Here is a 25862-nt window from a genome sequence, read left to right as displayed (position 1 = left end):
AAACCGCTATAGTACCTGCAAGCTTCGCAACAGAATCTCTGCAGTACCTGATAGGATAAGGAAAAGCTCTTACTTCCTATAATGTAGAGAACTGTTTCACAGAGAAACTAAAGTCCAGGTTCTTTTAATTTGGTACCCAAACGGAACTGAGATGCTGAAATATTTTTTCAAGCTTTTTTTTAATCAAACCTTTCAAATTAACAGAACTTGGGTAGATAACAACGGTGGACAAAGCAATAAACCAAGATCAATGTCTGGTTTGGTTTGCTCATCCAAGCAGTAAGCATAGGAAATTCAGCAGAACATGATGTTTAAATCATTGTCACCAATCAGAAGGAAAGAACACTGTAACCTTTTGTGAATTAAATGACAAATGTCTGGTAACTGATATTCTAGAAGACAGTGAACACTTCAGATCTGCTACTGTCCTTGTAAGTCAGGAGGTGAATTTTATAGATGTTTTTGGAGAATAAGATTGAGACTGGTACCTTCTAAGGAGAAAGAAAGGGGCATTAAAATTTTCTACTGTCTGGTCTGCCAAGCAAAAACATCCCACAGAACAGAGGAAAAAGTCCTGCACAAAAGATATGGGCATGTTATTTATAGACAAGTTACGAGTATGCAGTTGATTTTGCTTCCTCTGGATAAAAGTTATTGTGTTTTGGACAAGAAAATGCAGTTGATATTTGAAATCAGAACACTGATTGAGTGTTTTGAAAGTACAACACATGCCTTCTTAGCAGAAAATTACAGAGAAGTCCAATTCCTACGCTGCTGATTGCAAGCTTTTGTGTCCAAGACTTATTGAATACAGTTTTGTACCCCGCCTAGGACAAACAGGGTACGTCAACCTGTAGGTGCCAATACAATATAAAGATTTAATAATAAAATACTACTAATATAAAATATAATAATATATAATACATATTATTATAGATACTATAAAACAGATAATAAAAATAACAATAAAAATAAACTGTTAATAATAAAAATGTTTCTATTGTATTGACAATAAAACCAAAGTGTTCTAGTATGCTGTCATGTGTAGTTTTAAATGAAGCTCATAATAAAATTAGGCAAGAGTAGCAAAAGCTCTCGTATGTTCAACTCTTTTAGAAGCAGCTGCAGCAAGGGATTCAGATTAATGCAGTTGACTACTGATTCAATTAAATGTTAGATTTACAAATGAAATTAGCTATTAAAAGCCAGGAGATTATCTTTTTTTGGTTATTTTTAATGAATTTTTTTTTTTAGTTATTATGAACCTAGGAAGTCATTGGCAAAGAGGTTCTTCTGATACACTATCTTGTGTCTGCTTCAAAGTAAGGCACGAGGAATAGTTGTATATGGATACAAGATAATTTGCCAAAAAATAGAGTTCCTTAATTTATTTGGTTAAAAGGTGGCTGATACTCTGATGAATAAGAGCTTATAAAATTTCAGAAAATGCTAATTTCAGATGTTGTCAACATAAATCTCCATTATTTTTTTAATATTACTAATCTCTTTCCCTAATGGTGTCTGTGGTAAGGAGTTCCACAGACATTGCCCCTATTTATAAGGGCAATTTTAAAATCACTGTCTTGCAATTGTATTGAATATCTCTTTGGCCTTGCATTAATTAAGAAATTAATGAAATTTTTTATTTACCTTTACATTATTGTTCATTATTTATGCCATTTAATCATCTCTGTTGCAAACCATAATTTAACTGTTAACTGTTCTTACCCTTTAGCAACTTCTGATGGCAATGTAGGCAAAATGTAAGGTTGCCTCATTGAGCAGTTTTAATTTAGGTTTATACATGTTGCTTGAACGCAGTTGTGGAAATTCGGACCATTTTACTTCGTGAATGGGGGCGTGGGAGGGAGAACAACACTCCTGATATTATAGAAATCATTATGTCAGCCTTAAGTTTAGATTTTTTGAGCAGACAGTAAAATCAAGGAAGCTTAAAAAAGCTCATCCATGAGTCTTTATAAAGCTGCTTTTTGGGTTAGCAGACAAAAATGACTTCACGTACAATCTATTTCTGTAATTAAACGTGTGAGCCATAGTTCAATGGAAAGACAATTCTCAGCCTAAAATGCCAAATTTCCACCTTGGTACTACAGACAAAAGTCCTCCTGTTCTGGTAGTGTGATTTATCTTTGAAATTCAAAGGTTAAACAAGTATGTCTGCTTCCCATATGGGCCTTCTAACTAGTCTGCTTCTAACTGTCAATTAGAAGTCTTACAATTTGCTGAATGGATGCAGCCTAGAACATCAAAGATTAGCCATAGAGCTAGAAGTTCAATCTACTTCTCTTTGGACATCTTTAAGTTTCTTCTCTACTAACTCCTGTTGGCAAAGATGTTTAAAAAAGAAGTGAGCACTGACAGAAGAGTTATGTGAAGAGCTTTCTGCCTTGATCTACTCAATCTAAATAAAACACATCACTTCAGGAAATTGAGCTGCTTTTTGTAACCACAAAGTCTGATGTATCTGCTACTAAGGAGGGAAGTGCAGACAGACTTACACACTCCCTCATGAGTTCCTACTGATCTCAGGGAATATTATGAAGTATACATCCTAACTCTGTGGATGTCAGAGGCTGCTGAATTGTGGTCTTCATACCACAAATATTTAATGAGAACATAATAAATAGTCTGTGGCTCATCTGCAGAGACATATTGCCTTTCCTTTTTAATTAAAAGTCTCATTACGGTGACAGTGATGGTGGTTTCTGCCAGAAATGTTCAGGGCTGATTGTAGTCCATTGATCCAACGACCTGCTTCTCCACAGCTTCTTGGGTTAAGTTCTTCCCTCACTTTAACCTCTTACCCTCAATGCCAGTGATTTTTATGGGATTGGTGACATTCGCAAATCAAAATACAACCAGGTTCCTTCTTTTTTCGCCCCGATGTCCATATAAATGAGTCTGGAGACATATTTACTGAGAGCTCAGCATGGGCAGTTATCACTCTTTTTTTTTCTTCTTCTTCTCATTAACTTGGTGATTTTCAGGTTCACATAAATAATGAGATAGATAGAATCATAGAGTAGTTTAGATTGAAAGAGACCTCTGGAGGCCATCTAACACAAGCCCCCGAGACATAAGATTCATATCTGAGGTGATTTCAGTATTTCTACAGAGAACTGGAATGCCCTGGAAGAAGAAGAACTTCATAGCCTGTTTCATGCGTACTAATTAATTAATGTATAGTAAAAAGACTGAACAGTGAACACTATATAGTGAAGTGAATTTTGAAAGTTTTTCGTTTTCTGGAGACAGTCATAAGGTGTGGCTTAGTTCTACAAATGTTTCATCTTACGATATGATTTAGGCACTTGGAGGAGGTTTTTGAAAGTAAATATGCAAATCAAAATATAGAAGAAAGTCTGTGTTATCTTCAGAAGTGCCAAGGGGCTGCAAGAGTTTCTGCAGCATGTGTATATGTTCCTCAAAATCTGTTTAGATGGCTATCTTAATCCATTAGATGCCTAAACTAGTTTTTAAATACTTCCCTATTTCTGCTTTTTTTTTTTTTTTAAATCTGTCCTTACACAGGCAAGAGTCAGCATTCTTATTATTAAAAAGCCAGCTGTATCTAAAATGTCGTTACAAATCTATTTGTTGTCAGTTTGTTTCATTTGATTGGGAAAAAACGAGAGGCAGAAGTAACATCTAAAAGTTCCTACTCCTCGCTAGATTATTACTAATTTTTAACTAGGACTATTTAATTGCATCTTCACCAATTTACAACAGTTATTGGCCACAGTCATCAAACAGTTCGTAAAGCAATTTGAAGTATTATACTCCTGTAAGACTGTATTTGTTTTGCCATGTTTTCTTTATAAATAATACGCATTAGGTTGGAACATTATCCTCATTAGCCTAGGGGACTGTTGAAAAGCAGTAGTTATATGAAAGATTGAATTTCAGCGTTTCGGGTCCTATTATGCTAGGTAATTAAATGAGAACCTCTGCTAATTGTACTGCATCAAAGACTGACAATGGCTAGGAAGAAATGGCGTGTTCCATTCATTAAGCAAGGATAATATGCTTGTTATGACCAAATAATCCATCATGATCAGAGAATGATCCGAATATTGTTTATCTGTATGCCACATTAATGAGACTTGGCGCTTTCAGACTGCTCTTGAGTACCAGATGCATTGGAAAAAATAGCAAGCCCACCTTCTGCTGCTGCTGCTCCCTCCGGCGCGGTGCAGGAAGCCCCGGCTGATGCGCGAGGGGGCACTGCTCGCACTGCAAACGCAACCGCTCGCCTCTGGCACAGCGAGTGCCAGACTGGAAAACTCCCTGTGATTCAAAACCTTAGAACAAAACTCCCGCAGAAGAACTTAGAGCTTAAATCCACCTTAAAAGATACTTCTCTTAACTCCTGGTCAGATGCTGTCACCTCGGTTACGATTGTCCGAGAATATGGTATTAATATGCCCATTCACATGTACAGTCACAACAGATCTGGTATGTTGAATACAACTTCAGAGTCTAATAATTGCTACCACGTGTTTAACGTAATGGTTGAACTCAAGCTAAGTGTCAAGGGGTTCACCTGGATTAGCAATTTATCCTGGGCACAGCACTTTGAAGTAGCTATCCTTTTTCAGAATGCAACCTGCAACAGATGTGTCTCGAGTTTTTCAAAGCCTTAACTTGAAGCAAATCAAAATATGCAGGAGTAAAGTGACAAACACCTTTGAAATGTATTATATCTGACAGAATATCTGTTTCTTAAGTTAATAGATACGTATTAAGACAACTAATTCACATTGCAGAAAACATACTAGAGTGATTCATGGTGTACATATTTAAAGCTTATCAAGATATCTCGATTTATTTTAGTTTATGCATACAAATATAAGAGAAGGAATAAGAAGGATCAGAAACACTTGTGGATGAATTGTTCAAAAGGTTATTCATATATGTGAACGCTACAATATCTACACATGAAAAATGCTATATAAGACACGAGCATTATTGGTTTATAGACTTCTATTGCAATAGAATCTAGAGATCATAATTAGTCCATCATGTTCCTTCCCAAGAGTATGTAGTCTCAGGTTATAATACTTGTATAAAACACAGAAACAAAGAGAAGAAACATTACAGTTAAAAAAAAAGCTGTCAAAGATTTCAGTAAGTGTTTGCTATATGAAAACAAATACTTAGTCTTGGCTCTGTTCAAATTCTGCTCACGTTTCTTTCCACAAATGATGAAGTTGTATTTGCATTTTATGTCTCTGGAAGCTAATAGTCCCAAATATTACTGGTAATTTGAATATTTACTACAAGTATGGACATCTTAAAAATCTGACCCTTATAATATAGTTATCACAGTTTTGGAACTAAAAAAATTAAGGAACATGGCATCATTATTTGTGTATAAAAACACTGGTATTTGGCCTTAGAATAGATAGCAGATTTGTGGACACTCAAAAACGTAGATGGGTTCAAAAACAGTTGGAAAAGTTCAGGGGAGAGAAATCCATCAAAGACAAAGATACAATTGTTGGCTCAGGAATTCTCTGAGCGGCAAATCTTCAGAGGCTGGGAAAGGACTATCACTGCACACTTGCCTTCTTGTACACTTCCCAAGGCATCTGGTTTTGGCCACTGTCAAAAACAAGCTAGGTGAATCTTTGGTCTGACTCAGTACAGCTAGTATTATTATAGAGATTCTTAGCACATTGAGGAAAGAAGACCAGATTCTTCAAAAATTTCAGTTATTGAAAATTTTGGAAGAGCTTTTGCATGCACATAGAGTAATTTTTTTATATAAGAATAGAAAATTAAATTTACATCTAGCTAATGGCATGACTTTTCTAAAGCTGATGTGCCAGGTGAAGCCTTTGCAGCCAGAAATTAAAATGTTGAAAAGATTCACAGACCCCTAAATGGTTTTTATCAAATGCTCCATTCTAAATGATATGCCCTTTACCTTGTAGTTGCTTTCTGGACCTGTTTCTGTGAAGCTTCTCATTGATAAATTTGGCATCCCTTTGCCAGGTCAGAGGAAAGATACTTCCCTATTTTACTAAACTATCTGTGAATAGAACTAGACAATAAATACCTAAAATCATGTTAGCCACATGGCATTTTGTCTGCATTCTTAACAAAATTTAGCTCATTTTGGTAGCAATGTTGAATGATAGGAGGGAAAGCCCCATATTTAATCCCTTTGATATCAGTGATTTGAGTATCTACTGTTTTTTTTATATACTAAGTTGTATATAAAACAGATCTAAAACTGAAGCGTATGCACCCCAAATTTTTGATCCATGCAATAGATACATATTGTGTACATTGCTTACAGTCATGAGTATAACAACTAGGAAAGATCACAGTGACTAGGTGAGCTGGCTCCTTTTGCAAATAATGGTATCTTGTGATCCTAAGTCCTTGTTAAAAACATCTGTCAACCAAAAAGATGACAATGCCAGACACTATGGTAGAAAAATACATTTCAGATGTACTGAATATAAACCCAGGCCATGCTGTCTGCATGCAGCACAAATGAATAACTGTAAGAGATACAAGTTCTATCCCTATTCCAAGGATAAATGCTGACACTGAAGTATAATAAAATCACTTTAAATGGCAATACTCCTAACTGGAAAACAAAGCATAGAAGACAGAAGAGAGATAATAATGCACTCAGGTACAAGGATGGGATAAAACTGTATGCTGAACATTTTTTCACTCTATTCCTTTATGTGGCTTCAGATCTCTGGCAGAATTTGGGGTGCGCCACTCTCCCTTCCTTTCTGTTGGAATCTTGTATAAATTGAACAATACAGAATGCAATTTCGATATGGTCACTTGCAGTGAACTGGTCACGATCACATTCCAAGGGTTTAAAATTCTATATTTAAAGAAAACGAGTTTAGAAAAGTATAATTCTGAATAATTACAAATAAGTGAGCAGAGGCATACATTAAATGAGAAACCTATTTATTCACCTAGTCCTATTAATTTTAAAGAATGGTAGAATATATATGTAGCTTTTTTCCTCTATGTGTCCATGCACTTGATGAAACTATTTGGTGTCATTATCCCATTATATATATAAGGACATCGAGGGATAGAGTAGGTGACTTGTTTAAGGTCACACTGAAAGACAGAGTCATTTGTATGATATAGTGCCAAGGATAACAATACATGGCAAGCTAAAACAGAGAACAAGTTAAATGGGCCTTCGAGTAGTAGACATAGTCAGTGCTAAATGATCACATCCAAAACCACTTACATGTATCACGGACAATCTATGCTTTTGGCTAAATTACCAGGTAATGGTCAAAGACTAGTTTTCATTACAGAATGATTAAAATCAAGATTACAGGCTATAATGTCTATTATACTCATTTGTGTTATGAGTGCTAAACTGCCAGCAACATCACAACCCCAATATCTGTTTTCTAAAGTTCTATCAGATTATTCCTTCTGACACACTTTTGCTTCCAGTCCAGTCTTAGGGTTGGTTGACAGGTTTTTGATTTTCTTTTGTCATTGAAAGTCTACACAGCACAAAATTTGGTTGTTTTTTTTCCTTAAAAACCCCACATTTTCACATTAAGAAAAAAATGTGTAAAATCTTGTACTTCAACTGTTTTCCATTTTATGATGAAAGTTGCACATGCCCATGCTCAGTATAAGACAACTTGATAGCTTTTTCATTCTCTAACAAAAAATAGCAACTTGGATAGCTGTAAGTAGTTATTGTAACACTCAATCACCTACACAATATGTTACTCCTCAAAATATATGATCATGTTTTCACCTGAGAAATGTTGGTGAGATATATTCACCATACAGAACTTCTGCACGGATGCAATAGGTGCATCGACAAAATACAAATTGTACAAATTGTACCTCAGTGCCTATATACAGGTTGGAGAGTTTCGCTATCAAATGCTATCTGCACATGGCAATATGAGCTTTAATTTGATGGATTTTTTTTCTGCTTTCATTTTTTTTAGCATTGGGTCAGTGAATCGGCATATGATTTCAACATTGCAGCTGGCAAAATATAAAGAGGGGGTTGTGTGAGACCTCAATGTAGGTTGCATTTTCAGCCTAATGTATACTGTATGGTACTTTTGAAAATTTTAGGAGGCTGACTGACCCTAAGAAGTCAGCTTTGGCCCACTGTTGCCTATTTGTTTCTGAGCATGTTCCTTATTTCCTTACACTTACTGCAGGGAATACGCTACATATAAGACTGAAAATTTCAGTTTTGCCTATTACAAGTCACAAGAGCCCATAAAGACTTCAAAACTTTAACTCCTGAGGTTCCTTCAGAGAAACAAAGCTGTGTAACAATGTTAGAAGTATCTGTTGATGAAATATTTACTACAAGTAGAAAACAAAAAAATTGTGACAAAATCTTTGTTGTGACAAATTTAATTATGACAAAACTAAGTTACATACTATTCAAAATGAAGTTCATACTATTCATTCCCTATATTCAAGACAAATACCTTGACACATCATTACTAGGATGTGCTGAAGTCTAGGGCTAAGCTAGTGGTAAAATAGCTAACCAATTCTCCTCGCTCACTTGAGTAACCCTTTGACAACGTAAGACCTGGACTTGGGGATAAAATTTCCATAAAGTTTAGTGGGAACAGAATTGAACTCTTAGGGCTAAATTCATGTTATATAGTTTCTGCAACTAACCTTCTTAACTTCAACTGGATAATCTGAGGAGTCGCATAATAATCAACGTGAATAAAATATCAGAATCTAACTTTGCACATAAAAAACCACTCTGGAGCAATACAACATCACAAAAATCCAAACAGATTCAGGATTACATAAAATTTAACACATACAGAATGCCTTTGCTTACATGTTTAGAGACATAATTTGGACTGTATCAAAGGTAGGTAATGATATGTTTCATATTTTTTAATCTCGTTACGGTTTCCTTTTTCAGGACTCCGTATATACTTTTCCTTGCCTTCAAACACACCCCTTCTCCGTTTTTGTGCTTGATGTTAATTGTACTGTTGTTATAAATTGTTCACAGCAACCCATAATTTCATTATATATGCATTAAGAAATAAATTAAGCCAAGTTCTTTGAATTTGAGTGTAATTTGTGTATTTAACTCCTTTGGTTTTCTTTGAAAATGCTAGCCTAAACAAATCATCTTAGGCATAGCTTCTATTGAAAATTCTCATACTGAAATATTGTACCTACAATGACAAGAAATCAAATTTCAAAAGAATAATAATAGCTGTAGCAAAACCTATTCTGTCCAGACTTCTTTTATCATATTTATCACCTTCTTATCTGACTTCTACTTCTTATCCATGAAAGTCTCTGCCAATGGGTTCTATGTGCAACTTCCAAAACTTTCTTCAGAGCATGTTACGCAAATAACACATACGCTCCAGTTCGGATTTGATAAATAGGACATATCCTACTTGTCAGTACTTCCAAATATCTCATGTTCCACCTAATTTACATCATATTGAAATTTTCTTCACAATTCTAAGAAGACAAATGTTGCTAGTTTATGAATGATGATAGGATTGGTTTTTGGTCCCTTAGTAAAAGTTGCCTTGGAAAGAAATAGCATTTGTCTTCACTGTATCAGCTTTCTTGTATAAATCAGATGGATTGTATACACACATTATCTCCAAATTCAAGTGCAGGACATAAATGTTTGTTAGCGGCTGTGTTTTACCATTGACTGCTGGATTTTTATATTTAAACTCCTCTAACAAGTATTTGTAGCATCTAGCAGAATTTGCAATGAAGCAGAAGAGGCTAAAGCTGTTAAATATTTTTGAATGAGTTTTTCACTGAGAAATGCTTCTTTACATTCTTGTGAGAAAAATTATGTTAAAATTGCATCCATATGATATCCTCTTTCTGCTTTTTCCAATCTGAATTAGCTCCTACTGACAATAAAATAATGTAAACCATGACAGTACAAAGCATACTCCTGACAAAGTTCTCTGCAGTTCCTCATCAGAAATCATGATGGTAAGGTAGCCTTTCTTCACTTAGCTTATCAAACTGGGAACAATGTCTTGCACAAACAATAGACTTTTTAGAATCAGCCAAAATATATTTTACTTATTTTATTTAGGGTAATATCTAATGATAAACTTTGACACCTGTTTCAGTAACTGACCACAGATGGAGAGAACCTCACTGATTTTGGTTGATTAGCCAGCCATAGAGGACTGGCTGTGAGTATTTGCCTGAAGGATCAGAGCCTAATTTCTCACCATAAAAGCAGCAGGTTGGAAAAGAAGTCACTATTTAAGCCATTGCTTTGTCATAGAGCAGGAGGGGTGGGGGTGTTTGTTTCCCTGCTTAGGTGATTTCTGCACTTGATACTTCTTGCACTAAAATACTTCAAATACTCAATCCTTCTTACTAAACTGCACCTTGCTTACTGTATGCTACAGCTGTAGCAAAGATTATTAAAAGTATGGTTACTGTTGGGCCACACATATTTACATTTTTTGCCACAAGAAGGAGATGCCAGCTGAAGTTATCCAGGATACCCAAGTGAAAGCATCAAATTAAAGGAATAGGAATAAAAATATGGCCTGTGAGTTATGTTTAGAAGATGGAACTGAGGAAGTGTGCAAAAGGAAAAGAAAAAACAAGAGGATGAGGAGGCAATGACAGGGCTGGAGCTGGGTGACATGCAGGTGGGTCAAGCTGTTCTCTTTGTTTTAGGGCTTGCAGTGGGCTTCCCTCTCTCCTGTTTTGTAAGGCTCTTTGCTTTTGGTTTTCTATTTTTAATATATGTTGCTTTACAGCAGACTTGGGAAAGCAGGAGTGCAGCAATGGGGTGGTGAGGTGTCAGTGATGGTCCCTCGTGTCGGAGAGGAATTTCTGTACTCCCCAGGGCCGGCTGCCTCTTCATTCCCGCGCCCCTCTCCTGATCGCCACCCGCGGCCCCCAACCTGGCCAGCTCGCACCCCAGGGCAGGGCTCCCCCCTCCCCTGCCATGTCGGCTTGGCGAAAGTCCTTCCTCCCTTCGCAGCCCGGGCGCTCTGAGCGAGCGTCTCACCTCGTCAGCCTCCTCCTGCGGGGGGCTCAGCACCAGGGGACCGACAGCGGGTCCTGCTCCCCACCTCGGTGCCGGGCAGCCCTCCCCTCAGCCGCTGCCCGAGGGCGTCCTTCCCCTCAGCGCCTCCCGCCCCGCGCTGAGGGCGGCCGTAGGTAGGGCTCCCCCCGCCCCCCTCCCCCGCCGCGAGCGCCAACGGTCCCCCCTCCCCCCTCCCCTCTCTCCCTCCTCTGAGGGAAAAGTGTGTGTGCGCGCGTCTGCCGGCGGCCCCGAGATAAAGGCACGGCAAGCGGAGCCGGCTGGAGCCGCAGCGGAGGGCTCTCGGGTTTAGCGGGGGACGACCCAGCCCCGCCGGGTCCGGGACCTTCCCTGCCCTTTGCTCGCCCGCTTGAAAAGTTTTGCCTGGGGAGCGCGGCGGTGCTGGGGCGCCCGTCAGTCTCAGCCCGCCATGGGCGCTGACCCCCCGGCCCGACCCCACCGGCGCTAGGGCAGGGCGCGGAGGGGAGAAGGAAGGCGCGGGGCTGAGGGGAAGGCGCGGGAGGCGGCATGGGCAGGAGCCCGCCGCGGGGCTGAGCTGCGCTCCGGAGCGAGGTGTGCGTGCGAAGCTCGGCGATGGCGCCCCCGCAGCGGGCGGCGGGCGGGGAGAGCTAGCGGCGTCGGCGGAGCCCCCCGGAGCCGCGCCCGGGATGTGTCCCCGTCTTCTCGGCATGGCGGGGGCTGCCGGGGGCGGCGGGCCCCGCTGCCCGGCTGTCAGCCTGCTCCTCGGAGCCCTGCTCTGCGGAGGTAAGCGGGGAGGCACTTGTCGCCGGGCGCTGGCGGGGTGCGGAGCGGGGGGAGCTGGCTGGTGCTTCTGTTGGAGCGAGTGGAGTCACCAGTTGATCGCGTACAGACTGTGCTGGGCTGGTTTGCAGCTACTCAGGCAGCGACTTGAACTCCTTCCTAAGCAAGCGTCTTGTTTTCCACTGTAGCGGCGTGTGGACTAAATTACTCCTTCCTCCTTCTTTTCTCCTGGTCTCTTCTTCTCCTTTAAATCCTGCCTCTGTCTCTGCTGTTTTAAAATTTCGCCTCCCCCTTTTTTCCTCGCTTGTTTATTTGAATGGTAGGAAACTTTGCAAGCTTGCATTTGACTAAAATGAGAAAAAGGGAAAGTTTCCTTTCTTTCTGCCTCAACGATGATGGTATTTACAAATGCATCTTAATTATTGTGTTGTGTTAAAGGTATCCCCTCTGTGGGACAGAGTGTCCCGGTCCCAGCTTGGAACGGAACATGGGGAGTGGTGAAAGCTATAAAAAGGCACCAGGAGTACAATGACAGTGTTTAGGAATAGCGTCCTTTAAATTATATTGGAGTTGTGCAGTGGTAGCTCTAGAGACTGGATAGAAGCTCTGTTACCTGGACTGGACAAGATGCTTGTTATCTTGATTAAAGGGACAGCTGAGGAACAGGTTTGTCTTAGCAGAGAGGTCATTTGAATGATCTGCTGTTTTTTCTCATCGCTGAACTTCTGTGACACAGAGTCCCTTTGACAAAGGCAAATCTTCTCTAAAGTGATTCAGGAATGCAAATTGTGCATGATCCAAACAGGGGTTTCTGTGCAGAATAGTAGGTGACTGCCATGTCTCAATACTACTTGTTTTCTTGCTCAGACCATGATAGTTGTGGATATTTTCTAAAAACATATCCTTCTCCCCCATTGGGGGGATGGAAACTTGTTAAGCTCTCTGCAATTCCTGCTGTTGTTGCCATCCCTAGGAATAAAAAAAAATAATTTTGCCTTTTATCCTGTTGGTATTAGTGGTGCTGTTCGACTGACACGAGGAGATTACTAATAAAAGACTCTTCACTGTTTAGTTTGGTCCAGTCGTGCCAACCCCTCTCCCAGGGTAGTTGATTGTAGAGGCAGCTGTGAGATATACAGAAGTATCTCAAGAGTGAAGCAAGCGTGGAATCAGTAGCAGTTCACAAAGGGACTTTTCCCACCCTGGTTGGTAGGGAAAACAAAGTACTTGGCAGAAAATTGCGTGGCCTCTTAATGCCGGTCATTTTAATATAGTACATTAAAATTAATGGACATCCCAGTGACTTGACATGCTCTGAAAGTGCTGATGTGAAGAATCTAAAATACAGGTTTCTGTTTTGATTGCTGCAGCCTGGGGGTGAGAGTTATATTAGCCTTGTGCTCACCTTCAAAGACTGCATGAGATTAAGACTTGTAAAGAGGGTCTGGCATTTTTCTGGGGCGGTGTGTCTCTTCTGCCATGCAGCTTTGACAGTCACAAATGCATCTTCTCCAATAAGCGTTTGCATTAGACTTAATATATTGAGTTAGGCACCGATATATGGGCATTTTCTGTCTGAAAATATTTTTGTAAGAGAAATATGTAGGTTATGCTGCTTCTTAAGGGTGGGAGAAAGTGCTACAGTGAGAGGTTATAAACAGCCCAACCTTGTTAAGCCGTTTCTCTCTGCTGGAACCTGGGTCAGCGTTGACTCAGCCATGCTGTAAAAAAGTCAGTAGTGGTGCCACGGCTAGCCACGGCTAGCAGCAGCTGCTGGGGATTTCTGGGCTGTGCTCTTTGAGAATGAAAGAGAAAATATTACTTTCCTTCAGGGAAGAAAAGCACAGCTTCTGAGCAGGGAGTTTGCCTCTCAGCATTGCTGGGCACAGTATGATTTAGAAAAAAGCCGGTTAATTAAACTTATTAAGTAAGGTGTTTGTATAGTTTCCTTGTGAGGCCTTAACAAGCGTTTCATTTGCGCTCCCCTTGTGTATTTGCACTCTTTTTGTTGGCATGTTAGGATAGTGATTGTTCTTGAGAGCTAAAGTCCAACTAAATGAAAGTCACTTTATAGCTCACAAGCGAAAACATTTGTAAATGTGCTGAGAAACTTACTATTATAGACAAGTTGTCATTTGCTATTTAAAGAGCTATATTTACTTCTCTAAACTCATTAGCATCTCCTGTCAGGCCTGAATTTCTAAGAAAATTCTCCTGAAATGTTGCCTTAGGCTTCAGTGTGCCATTATGCTGTGGTTATTATCTGGCTAATAATGTTAATTCATTCAATCTCAAGAAAGAAGCTTGGCATTTAATTTAAGCCATGCCTCTAGTCAGACCAGGATGTATAAAAAGTCAGTGTGCAAAAGTGCTCTTGCATTTAGGTACAAGCACATGTTTTACATACCAATTATTGGATGCCTGTTCCCTAGGTGGAGAGTATGTGTGTGAAATCATATTTACATAAGTAAATCCCAAGTGTATATATATTCCTTTCAGGAAATGACCTCTTCTCAGCAAAGTGCTAATGCATGTGCTTAAGCCTCTTTATAGCCAATAGAAGGTATTCATGAGCTTGAAGTAAATTTTTTTTACTTTTTTAAAATTGTTTTCTTGAATCAGAGCATAAATGCGAACACAAGTGTACAGATTTACTTATTGTATAATGCATAGATAACTGAGAATCCTCAGTTTCATATTAGCTGTGAACTAAACCAAGAATCATAGAAACTGGAAATACGGAATCTAGTAAGTCCTAAAAAAGAGTTTAAGGATACAGCTAGGGGATTGATTCGTTTGCACAAGAAGTATATATGTGCAAGAAGGTATTGAACATGAGCAGATGTTAAAGGTGCATGGAGTTACCAGAATTTTAGGTACTTAAGTAGTGTTTGAACACAAATGCACACACAGTTGTGCATCCATAGGTTGGTGTAGCACCTGCTTTGGTTCTGCTCTTCTTTATGCCACAATCATGCAATATGTCCTTGTTTTAGTTGCACTGATGTGGAAACTGATTGAGGCTCTTTATTTTGAATATTGTTTCATTCCAATTTTAAAATGTTCAAGCAGTGAGGTTTTTTTATATCTTATTTATGGAAAACCTCCTAAATTTTCTTAATTTCATTGCATTAGTGCTAGCTATGAACACAGCAGGGACTTGCATTATATTAAATTATAACTGCATGGGGTTTTATAAGTGGCTAATCTCTCTTTTGGATATAACACTTTCAAAATGGAGATAGTGCTATTAATATTCTAATTTACTTTGTTTTCATATTTGGTAGTAGATCTTAAAGTTTATTAGACACTGTACTTACCTAGTAAAATAACCAGCAGTTGTATTATAAATGTCTGTTCAAGCATGCTTTTAAATGCATGACTGTGTGACATAAAATGTCATACCTGTAATCACTTTTCTAATGCATAAATACGTGTCTGGCTCTTGAATTGGGCAACTAAGTATTTGTATGAAATGAAGTAATAAACAGCACACCATTATGTTTTCTTAAATGGCTAAATATTAGTAAGTATTGACAAATTATGTTCACTGAGATGGAAGGATGGGGATTTTATTGAGAATTGGGATTTAGTTCTGTGTTTTTCTTTTGAAACTCTACTGACAAAGCAGTAGTTCAGCACTACTGGAAAGGTGGCTTGTAAGGAATAGCTAGAAACTCTATGAATAACGGCAAATTTGCTAGAAGTTTTGGTATACAAACTTTCTGAGTAGAGGTAGTGCCCCTCTGCAGTAAATCTCTCTGAGCTGTTGTTTGTAACTGTAGTTAGGGTCATGCCTATTTAAGGCGGTTAGTCAAGAGACAAATAAGTAAATGAAAATTTGAAGTCTTCAGAGTATGATGACGCCGTTGAAGAGGTGTCAGAGATTTGTTGTGTTGAATCCCAGTTTTCTTCAAGGCTTTGGTAAATTCTTTGAATTACTCATATGCTGCATGCAAGTTTGTGCTGCCACACTGAGATTTTGGCAGTAGTTCACATCTGGCGGGCTCCACTAGATGTGTCCTAGCTATTTTGAGAGAGACAAAAAGCATATTATGATAAAAGATGTAAAAGTAAAATGGCAACAAGTTGAGAGAACTTAAGTGTGTAAAGACAGTAACTGAAAATCATCTAATACGGATGTTAAAAAGCTAAACGGAAGATCTAAGAGAAAGCAAACACATATTGTGGGTGGCTTAAAATAATAATGTCTCTTTCAAACTAATGGACAAGTTACTGTGTACTAGGTAGATTTGATACCAAAGACGAAAGTGGATTTAGTGAAAGGAAAGCTGTGTAGCCAGAATCAGACCTTGCCTCTGCTGTCAGGAATACCACTGTCTTGCTGTTTTCATCTGTCATTTCCTTCTTTCTCTCCCTGTTCTCTGATCCACTGTGATTGTCAGTTCATTGGTGAAAGACTTGATCCTGGTTTGGCCACTTTGTCCAGTGGGACCTTTTTGTTTGCTTAGTATCTAAACACTACAGTGATACAAATACAGGTAATATTTTGTGATGCTATAAGGTATTAACTTAAGGTGTATTAACTTGTGATGCTATAAGGGATTAACTTAAGGTATATTAACTCAAATGCAATTTGAGTGCTCTGTCCTTCGTAGTGATAAGCAATAGCTTTCTGGTCAGAAAACCTGCTTTTGTCTAGTTCAAACTCTTGTCCTGACTTGCTCTTACAGGCCTGAGTCCTTTATATTTTATTCAGTCTTCCTTACAGACTCAGTACCCTAGCAAAACAGTTTCACAGTGTTCAGCTCTTCGAGCAGTTGTACTGTTTTGTGTTCTGTGGACTGGCTCAGGCTCTAGTGACAGATGTGACCCCTTTGAAACAGGGACGGACAAATGGTGCATTGAAAGTTCATAGCTTCTGCAGTCTCCTCGCTTAGAGGTATCTGGTAAAAGCCTGCGGATGCATCCAGCTTTGGAAATAATTTCAGTCCGGTAGTGCCTGTGTCTGTTTTAGTTAGCAAATGGAAATACTCTCTCTTTATCTATTTGTTCACATTTTTTTGGGTCAATACACAGCCTCAGGTCACCATTTTTCTTTTCAACTGTATCTAGTGAAATGACCTAGTGAGTCTACTCTCCTATTTTCTTTGCTATTCTAAAACATACTAATCTGTTGAGTTTGAATTCCATAAACAAAGTGTCATCCCCATCACCAAAATTACAGGCATCTTTGCAGCACTGGTCAATTAGGTGAACTTTTCTTTAGTACATTTTGACTAAGTGGTTCTTTGCCACTACATTTAAGAAATGTGCTAATGTCTTACTATTGCATCACTGACATCTTGGGTCAGTAACTTTGTGCTTGGAGACAACCTTTTCTGGCACTTTTTTTGCTTGAATAACACACATCATACTAATCGTAGTTCCACTGTCGTTATCAAAAGCGTTCTCTTACAACTGTGCAGTTTTAGCAGCTTGACAGATGTAAACAGCTAGACAAGTCTCCTTAAGTGGACACTTCTTTTATTATACACTGCAGTAAGAATTTAATCTGATTTTGCCATCCAGTAGTGTTACAAGTGTCATGTGTAAGGTCAAACACCTTTTTTGTTAACTGTTTCTTCCCACATAATATTTTCCATTGTCTTCTACAATTGTTATAAAGTTTCTATAATTTTGTAGAAGGACAGCGTGAAATTTTTAATATTTTTATCATAAATACATTAATGTCTGTTGCTACCAGAATTTCTGCGTTTAGTGCTTTTAGTTGTGTGTTCCTCTTTAAGATCAGGAAACACAAACCTGCTGTAAGGGGAGCCTGTAAGTGAATTGCCCTTTTCAATACTATGAAGCAAACACTAAGCCCCAAAACAGTGGTTAGGACTTTAACATTTATATGAAAACTTTGAAGTTAAATAAGAATGTAAAGGAGGGGAAGCTTGCTTAATTATGAAAAAAGACTTTGAAAAAAGTTTATGCTTTTGGATGGAAAAAAGACTTAGTCCCCTGAGCACATCTAAAAGTCAGTTTCTCTGTGCATGAAGAAGAAATCTTAAGTAAATAAAAGGTAAGCTGATATCCCATGATACTGATGCAACAGAGGGGTTGGTCCACTAGATTCTGCTCATTAACTGCAACATGCAATCACAGAGTATAGATGTTGAAATATATCCACCAATACATCTAATGTATTACTTATGTAACTGCTGTATTTTTTTGCTTGATAAATTGTTTCAATTGAGCAGTTCTTAATTTGAAAATATTTTTGCAACTGATATAACTTACAAACCAATTTACTTTTAAAATTGTGCTTGCATCTAAAATTTACTTAGATAATTTAATATTTTTGTGAAGTTAACTATTTCAGATAAAATTAGCTTTTTGACTTCTAGTAAATGTATTCAAATACAAACTGATAATAGTATAGGTACTCTATAAAGCACATTAGTATTTTTCTGTAATATTGTTCTATAGTATCTATAGTATTTTTCTGTAATATTGTTTTGATATTACAAAAATGAACCACCTCTTTAACTGCTATGAAACGATTTGTCATGCCAAATGACTTTTGAAAAGCATCTTAACTTCATGTAACAATTTAATTTTTTTCTTCTGATTGACAATGAAAGTAAACTTCAAAATGTTGGTTTCTGTCCTTGTGAAATTCCATTTTCCAACCAGTTGTATTGCCTGAGGGTGCAGTTCCTTACCAGCTTGAGCCGATGTATATTGATGCTGCCAGGTTTCTGCCCTCTCCCAAACTGAGCAACCCTCTTTTTGTGCCAACTCTGGCATGCCTCTAATTCTCCTGTAAGCTGCTTCAGGGAGATAAAGCACATAAAATACTTTTTTTTTTTTATAAAGGGTAAGTTTGTATCACCTTGGGATCAACTTACTGCTTATATAATCGAAAAAGAGGATGGGCCCAGTGGGGGAGGGACACCTTAAACAAGTACGATACTGCAGCCTAGCACTTGCAGTGGTATGGCTTTAATTTGTTCGTGGGACACTATAGTAAAAAAAAGAGATTGTTATGGGAGTTGCTTATATTATATATCCAATGCAGGATATTAAACACTGAGAGGTTAGAGAACATGAGAGGCACTTGGTAAACGACACAGCTTTGATTTCTGTATTGGGTGTCTTTTCTCATTTTATTGATTCTGTATCACTTTGAACAAATAAAAGTGAGGTTTACATTAATGTATTGCCATTTCCTCATGTAGGTAGAATGCACTTTTTGATGCTTAAGATAAAACTATTTTCCTGAACTCAAACCAACCCAAATACACACCATCACCATGACTTCCTCTCCGCTCCCCCCCCCAAAAAAAAAACCCCAAAAGCCCCAAACTCCAACTTTCTTGCACTATTATTACAAACAGGACTGGTAGCACTGCTTCGTATTAGAATTGCCATTAAAAGAGTTTGGTTTTAGTTTCTTATAAATTCCCCAACCATTAACTGTTTCAGCTAAAATATTCCATGCCAAGCATCTGCCTCAGATTGAATACATTTTTTTTCTTTTCCAAAACTTCAGCCAAGAGTTCAGTGGTTTCCAAGAACAGAGCTAGTGGGGAAGGGGGAAACTCTGGATTTTCCTTTGTTTAAACATAGTTGCTGACCTCTCCTTTGAGAAGCACTGATACCCCAATGAAACTTGCCAGGCGGAGACTTGTGAGATTGCTGAGAAAACAGTCCATGGTTGATTTGATGGGTTGTCAGGTTAGCCACATTTGAAAGAATGAATTTGCTTATGATAAGGAAAGACTTGATGTGTCCTTACAGCTAAATTCTATGAAAATTACTATGCACTGGGCATATGCCATGTCAGGGTGAGCTCTACTTTCCTTGCAATTACAGATATTCACTGCAGAAGTCTGACATGGGCAAAGTATAAGAGCTGTGGGTAGGGACAGTGTCTGTCCTTGTGCTCTCTATGCTCTGTCCCCTTCCGTAGCCGCAGGGGAGATTTCTGGAAGAGGAAACTGCCTAATTGGAATAAAGAAAGGACAAAGCTGGACCTGAAGGTGGCGAGTGAAATGGGCAAAAGGAGAATGGTGCAGGAAAGTGTGGTATGAACATTGGCAAAGACAGGAATCAGTTTGGGGCTGGATGGGAGGGAGAGTCAGGCTTTCTGGGTAAGGAGGAAGATCAAGGTTGTGTAAGGGGAATGTCTCGGGAAGCTGGGACTAGAACTGGAGCGACAAAATGAGCAGAAATATGCTGGGGAGCATACACGGATTTCGGTCATGTGTTGATGGAAAAAAGGATTCGGGCTTGAACAAAATGGGTATAGAAGTACATAGCTGCTAGAGTATGGATTTTTTTTTTGTCAGAGCCTGGGATACAGAATGCATTCTTGTAGTAGTGATGTGTTGTATATGGAGGAGAAATAGAGGTGGGGTGCAGGCCTACTGTAATGTCTCCCACCCCAATGCCCATTGTAACCAGGTAGAACCTTTCTGTTGCCATTGGTGGGTATGGAGTCAGGCCCAACTGTTTTATGATTTAGTTAATGATTTTAATACTTGTTGTCTGCAGCTGAATTACCCTGTCAAGCGTTGTACAATGCCATTAGACTTGTGTTGAGACTGTGAAACCTAACTGACCGGTGGCCTGTATTTACTGGGCTGTTATAGCATGTTTGTTACATACACTCATCTCCAGCGTTTGCTCCGTTGGTGGTCTGTATGTGCTGGTGGAGAAAGTAATTACGCCTCATTCATCTTTATTCTTTTAAACCTGATTTTTGCACAACTTGATGTGGTGTTTTTTTCTTTTTGATTTCATAACTCTGTAGAAAGAGCTAGAAAGTGTGTTTCTGCTCTGTAGAATCAAATGACTTACCACTCTACTGGCATGAAATAGAGAGTAGCAAATATAATAAATAACTACTGTGGAGAAGGTAATATAGTATTGACTTCTCAGTACCTGTTAATTTTCACTGATCAGAACATCAGGGAAGAGGGAGATTGAATTTGGCTGCCCCTTAGTGAGGGCAGATACCTGCTTGTGAATAGTATTAGCCTGAAAACTCATGAGGGTTTCAGTTTTGCAACAGATTGTAAAAACTTGTAGAGGAACAATTTGTATTACACTTTTGTCATCTATAACTTTAGGTTGTCATTCCTCACATTTCTGCATTTTTAATGATGAGTTTAATTTAGGATTTCTTTCTTAACTGCTTTGCTCTTCTGGTAGGTACTCATGAAACTTTATGATGTGTTTCACAGCTCCAGGTGTGCAGTATTGAAATGTTTAGATGGAAAAGATGCTTCTCTGTGTGTGTAGCTGTAATTTGGGATTTGGACTTGAGTCATATAGAGTATGGGTAGCACAATTAGAAAAGGCTCCACATTTTCTCATCTGTGCTATAAAATGCTTGTTCAGTGAATTTCTGCGTGACACGCTTTGGCACTAATAGCCAAAGGGAGCTGCACATGCTTAACCTAAGTGTAAAGCCTGTGCCTCTTGGAAAAGCTGATGTGACATTACATGAGTTTGTGATTATTCTTGACTGGGTCTCTTGTGTCTATCCTGGTATGTCTTTATTGTATATCTTTGAATCTTAGTCTTTTAGATGACAAAGCTTACTATTAGAAAAAAATTGTGTTTTATTTGGCAGAGTGACTAATCATTATATTTTCCATTTTTCGTAAGTGTTCAAAAAGACAGTCTTTTATGAGAGATGCTATTTGAACTCATACTGTTTTAAATGCCTTTGTGCATTTGATGTTCATAATCATCTCATTGACAATTTCAGAAGGCAATCTATCAAAATAATTCAGAAATAGGGAACTCTCTTCCCATATATTTATGTTTAGCATGCCCTCTTGACATTCCATCTCAGCGAGAAAAGGTTTTTTTTTTTTCAATGGGAACAGCAAGAAATTGTAAGTAGGGTTTCCTGTTTTCTTTAATTCTCTCTCCAGCTGTATGTGTGAAATGTGGACGCTTAGGTAACCTCTCAGATTTAATTTGTTCATCTGTAAAATGGGAGTGACTATAGCCACTTGATTACCTTTTTGTTATCATAATGTGGGTAGAAAAATATTTTCTTCTTTGGTGTAAAATTGCAAGTTCTTTTTACAATAATATCTGCAACTGATTAGATAGTAACATGAATTAATTATTACTGTTTCATTTTTACCCAGGGAAAAAAATACTCTGATACAAGATCAGGATCACATGATGGTACTCAGCAATTCACTGGAGGTGCTTATTAGCTTATGAAATCAATATGAAAATATGACTAATGCATTGTGCTTTGGAATGTTAGCAAACTAGTAGAAGGAATTTTTCCAATTGTGTGTGACACAATGGAATTAGTGTATTCTCTTTTTTCCTTTGGAGTGTCACAAGCAGTCTGGAGATGAAAGGAGGGTGCTGACTGGTCTTGAAAGACAAATGCTGGTCTGGAAACACCTATAGTGCAATGTCCATCTGAAAGGTCTTACTTTATTATATTATACAGTTATTCAAAGAACCATAGATTCATGGTGTTGCCTTGGCATTTCATGGATTAAAGTTGGATATCACTATATTTCAGGCTCAAAGCTTCACAGGTCCTCAAAGCTTCAGGCTTCCATTGAACTTTAGTCTTGGTTTTGAAAATTCATTTAGAATTAAATTAGCTGTAGTGACGAAACTGTGGCACTTTAATAGGAGTCATCCGATGACATTTAAACACAACCATGTAGTGCAGTAATGTCAGAACTGGTTTGAGGTAAAAATCATGCCTTTAGGAAATATTGTTCAGGAAAGTCACAAAAGGCAAGTAGTTTATTTGGAGAGTACTTATATTGATTTGTTTTTGTTTTTTGGGGAGAGGAAGAAGATCCACTTTTGTCAGTAGCACAGATGTTTAAAGTTGGAGTTGAATTTACCGTTCTCAGTGCCTATAAAATTTCGGATCCTGACCTAGACCCTGAAATGGATCTCTCAACTTTGTATATTGAATCAAACTAACAGTGGTCCAAACCCACTTAAACTTTAGGAATGTTCGGACCTTTTTTTGTATTTTGTGGCTCTTGCACCTACTCTCTTCATTTATCATTTAGTAAGAGTACGTAAAATTGAAGCCTTGCATCACCAGTGCTTATTAGTTTCTCTTGACTTTTTGTAGTTCATTATTTTATGACTGTGGAATTTTCTGAAATTAAAAATTGGGTTTTAATGTTAGAACCTGTACATGAATAACTGCCAGGACACTGGCATAAGTTGTTAGCTGATCAAGTTCTCGCACTTTTGTAATGAAGCAAATTCTGCTCCGTGGTCACTCTGTCATGCCCTACGTGTTGCAAGTGAAATCCTGGTTCTACTTATTGCAGTAGGAGTCTTGCCATTCATCAAGATATGAACCGGCATATATATTGCTCTGTATATATCTAACAATTCATGGTTGCTTGGTAAAGTGTTTTCAGTCTACCTTATTTCACCATGCAATTTCCCTTCCTATGAAGGGAAACAGATTTGATGAAGAGGACATTCGTAGTGCTGTTCACAGGCAAAGAATAGTTTTGTATGGATTCTTCTGTTACAGTATTTACATATTCCTTTGCTGGAAGAGAGGCGCTAGTTCAGGATGCCAGATATAATTTGGCACTGCTAGACCCTGTCAGAGTTGAAGTTATTTTGGAAATCTCTCTCTTTCTGCTAATTAGTCTATGTTTATGTGATAGGTGCAGTTCAGATAATTCTATTTCAGTGTCCTTCATGGGAGGATGTTTAAAACAATTAATCTGAGTCCATGTGTTCAAATAATTTAAAGTACATTTAATCCAGATTATTTGGCTGCTGAAGTAGAGGCATTTAAAATATATTTATCCTTGGTTATTTATTTCTTTGGGGGTGAAAACTAACATAATAATATGTAACCAGAATTTTCAGTTATTCTGCCCTGTGTCTTGCAGTAGCCCTGCACAGAGTTACCAGAGGCAGAGGGAGAAGCTCAGATCTTTTGGTGGAAGTTTTGTCAGCATAGCAGTTGTTCATTTCATCTATGGCTTTATTGAATAATAATTCATGTAGTGCTTTCTGTCTTCATCTAATGCTGAGTACTCCTGAATGTTAGTATTCTTTCCACCTGATATAGCTGAGTGATATGAAAGGGGGGTGGTGGAAAGAAAGGACAGTATTTTCATTAGTAGACTGTAGAGTTTGGATGTTTTAGTTCTTACTGGTGGTTGGGGCTTAAAACTCACTTGATTTTGGAGTGTCAATATAATTGCTCCAGTTATTTTTATTGGTGATCTAGTTAATGGTATTTGGTGTTCAGGAGGGTGATTAATCTGATCAAATGTAGGTGTCTGCTCTAGAGTGAGGTGATTTGCTCTCTGGGTTTGAACTGAAAGTGTTGTATCTTTTGACCATGGTGGGAACAAGAAGTTATCTGTACATAGATGTTGATATTATAGCATCGTAAGTATAGGTGAGATTAATTCAACCCATATAGACTTATTTTTTTCAAAGAGTAGACGGGCCTGTAGCTTCTGTTAAGCGGTCAGCACTTTTTGGAAATCCATCCCATTCGCCCAGATTCAAACTCTAACTTAGGTATATAAGTTAAGATCCTAAATTACTCTATGTTCCTACGATCACAGAAGAGTAAGAAATGCTTCCAGGGGGTGATTCAGATTGATGTGATGTTTTGACTCCAAAAGGGCCTTTATTCTTCCATCATCAAAGTCTTGGACAAGTAAGGTCCATGTTTAGAGGCCTCAGTTATGTAGGGTGAATCTGGGCGTATGTGACTGAAGTTGGACACACACAACAGAAAACCCCAAAACTTGAAAAATAATGAAACACACCAGTTAGTATTTCTGTGCATTAAATGTTAAAGGATATACCTGGAAAGGTCTCTCTTCTGTTACCTATGCTCTGTTTTGTGGATTTGGTTATCGAAAGCTGTTACTCTAGTACATGTCATCGAACCTTCCACCCTCTTAGAAAGCGAGTTTTGGGTTGCCAGCCTGTGATTTTGTAAATTTCTAATCATCTCTGAAGAAATATACTTAGGTTTGTATTGAGATTTAAATTCTATACTAACATGGCACAAAAGTAAATAGCACTCTATATAAGTACAGAGTGAATATGACCCCTCCATACCTTGTAATTTTGAATTTGTCTCGCCACATTTCAGATTTTAGCTCCTCTAAACTGAAAATGAAATCAAACAGTGTGAGCTTTTGGGAAACTGTTTTGAAGAAACAGAAAATGCAAACCACATGGTATACTCGCAATGTGAAGATTTAGTGAAGAAATCTTTTTTCATTGGAAAAACGAACTCTAGTGGGTTTACTAAGCAACATTTCAAAGCAGTTTGAGATGAAAGGTCTGTGGTCTAATTCATTGCATATGTGATATTTCCTAATGGATCAGTGTTATATTGAAAAAGAAGTCAGGGAAGTGCAGTAAAACTGGGTGTTGTGTTTTTTTTTGTTTGAATTGATAGTTTAAAAAATGAGTTTAATCACAATTTTCTGTCTAAAAAGTGGCAAATATCTGTATATCAGAAAATCACATCTGGATTAAGTGTTCAACACTTTTCATTATAATACCCTTTAAAAATGTTACTTTCTCAAGCTGTAACAGTTTTAGCTGAAGTTTTCCATGCTGCATATTTTCTGACTGATTTGGGAAAGTTTCTGTGAAGTGGTTCAGTTGTTTCTGAGAACAAAGCCAGCTACAAATCCTGAATTCTAGCCAGCTAGAATCATTTCCATGAGCAGCAGTAGTTGGGTTAAATGCTGTGATTTTCACTGTTAGAGGCAAAGATAGATGGTGTTTTCTTTAATCTCTCTTTGTGAAGTGATGATGATGTATGAATGCTAGTATTCATTTTTACTAAGTAAGATTCATGACTGCAGATAACTCTTGCAAACATGTCCCTGCATTAAAAAAAGGCACATAAAAAAGGAGATAAAAATATTTTTGAAGTCGTATACCTTTTGGTCTAATTCCATGAAAAATCTATTCAAAGTTGCCAGACTTCTAAGTCTGAAAATTGGGTTTAGTCTGTTCTTAATGCAGAATTGAGAGGGTGGCAGCAGCATTATTCTGAGAAATC

At 38.1% G+C, this 25862-nt stretch overlaps 1 protein-coding gene across 1 annotated transcript in view; it reads left to right on the top strand.

Annotated features, from left to right (window-relative positions):
- The first annotated feature begins 11754 nt into the window (after window positions 1–11754).
- TMEM132C (transmembrane protein 132C) overlaps window positions 11755–25862 on the top strand; it is a 219163-nt gene continuing 205055 nt past the window's right edge. The window contains exon 1 of the mRNA XM_075168147.1: window positions 11755–11830. Coding sequence (XP_075024248.1) covers window positions 11755–11830 — 76 coding nt within the window. The remainder of the gene's footprint in view (window positions 11831–25862) is intronic.

This window comes from Calonectris borealis, chromosome 18 (genome assembly GCF_964195595.1).
Source record: "Calonectris borealis chromosome 18, bCalBor7.hap1.2, whole genome shotgun sequence".
NCBI classification, from domain to species: Eukaryota; Metazoa; Chordata; class Aves; order Procellariiformes; family Procellariidae; genus Calonectris; species Calonectris borealis.
Note: the sequence above shows the minus strand (reverse complement) of the source record. Positions and strands in the feature narration are given on the sequence as shown.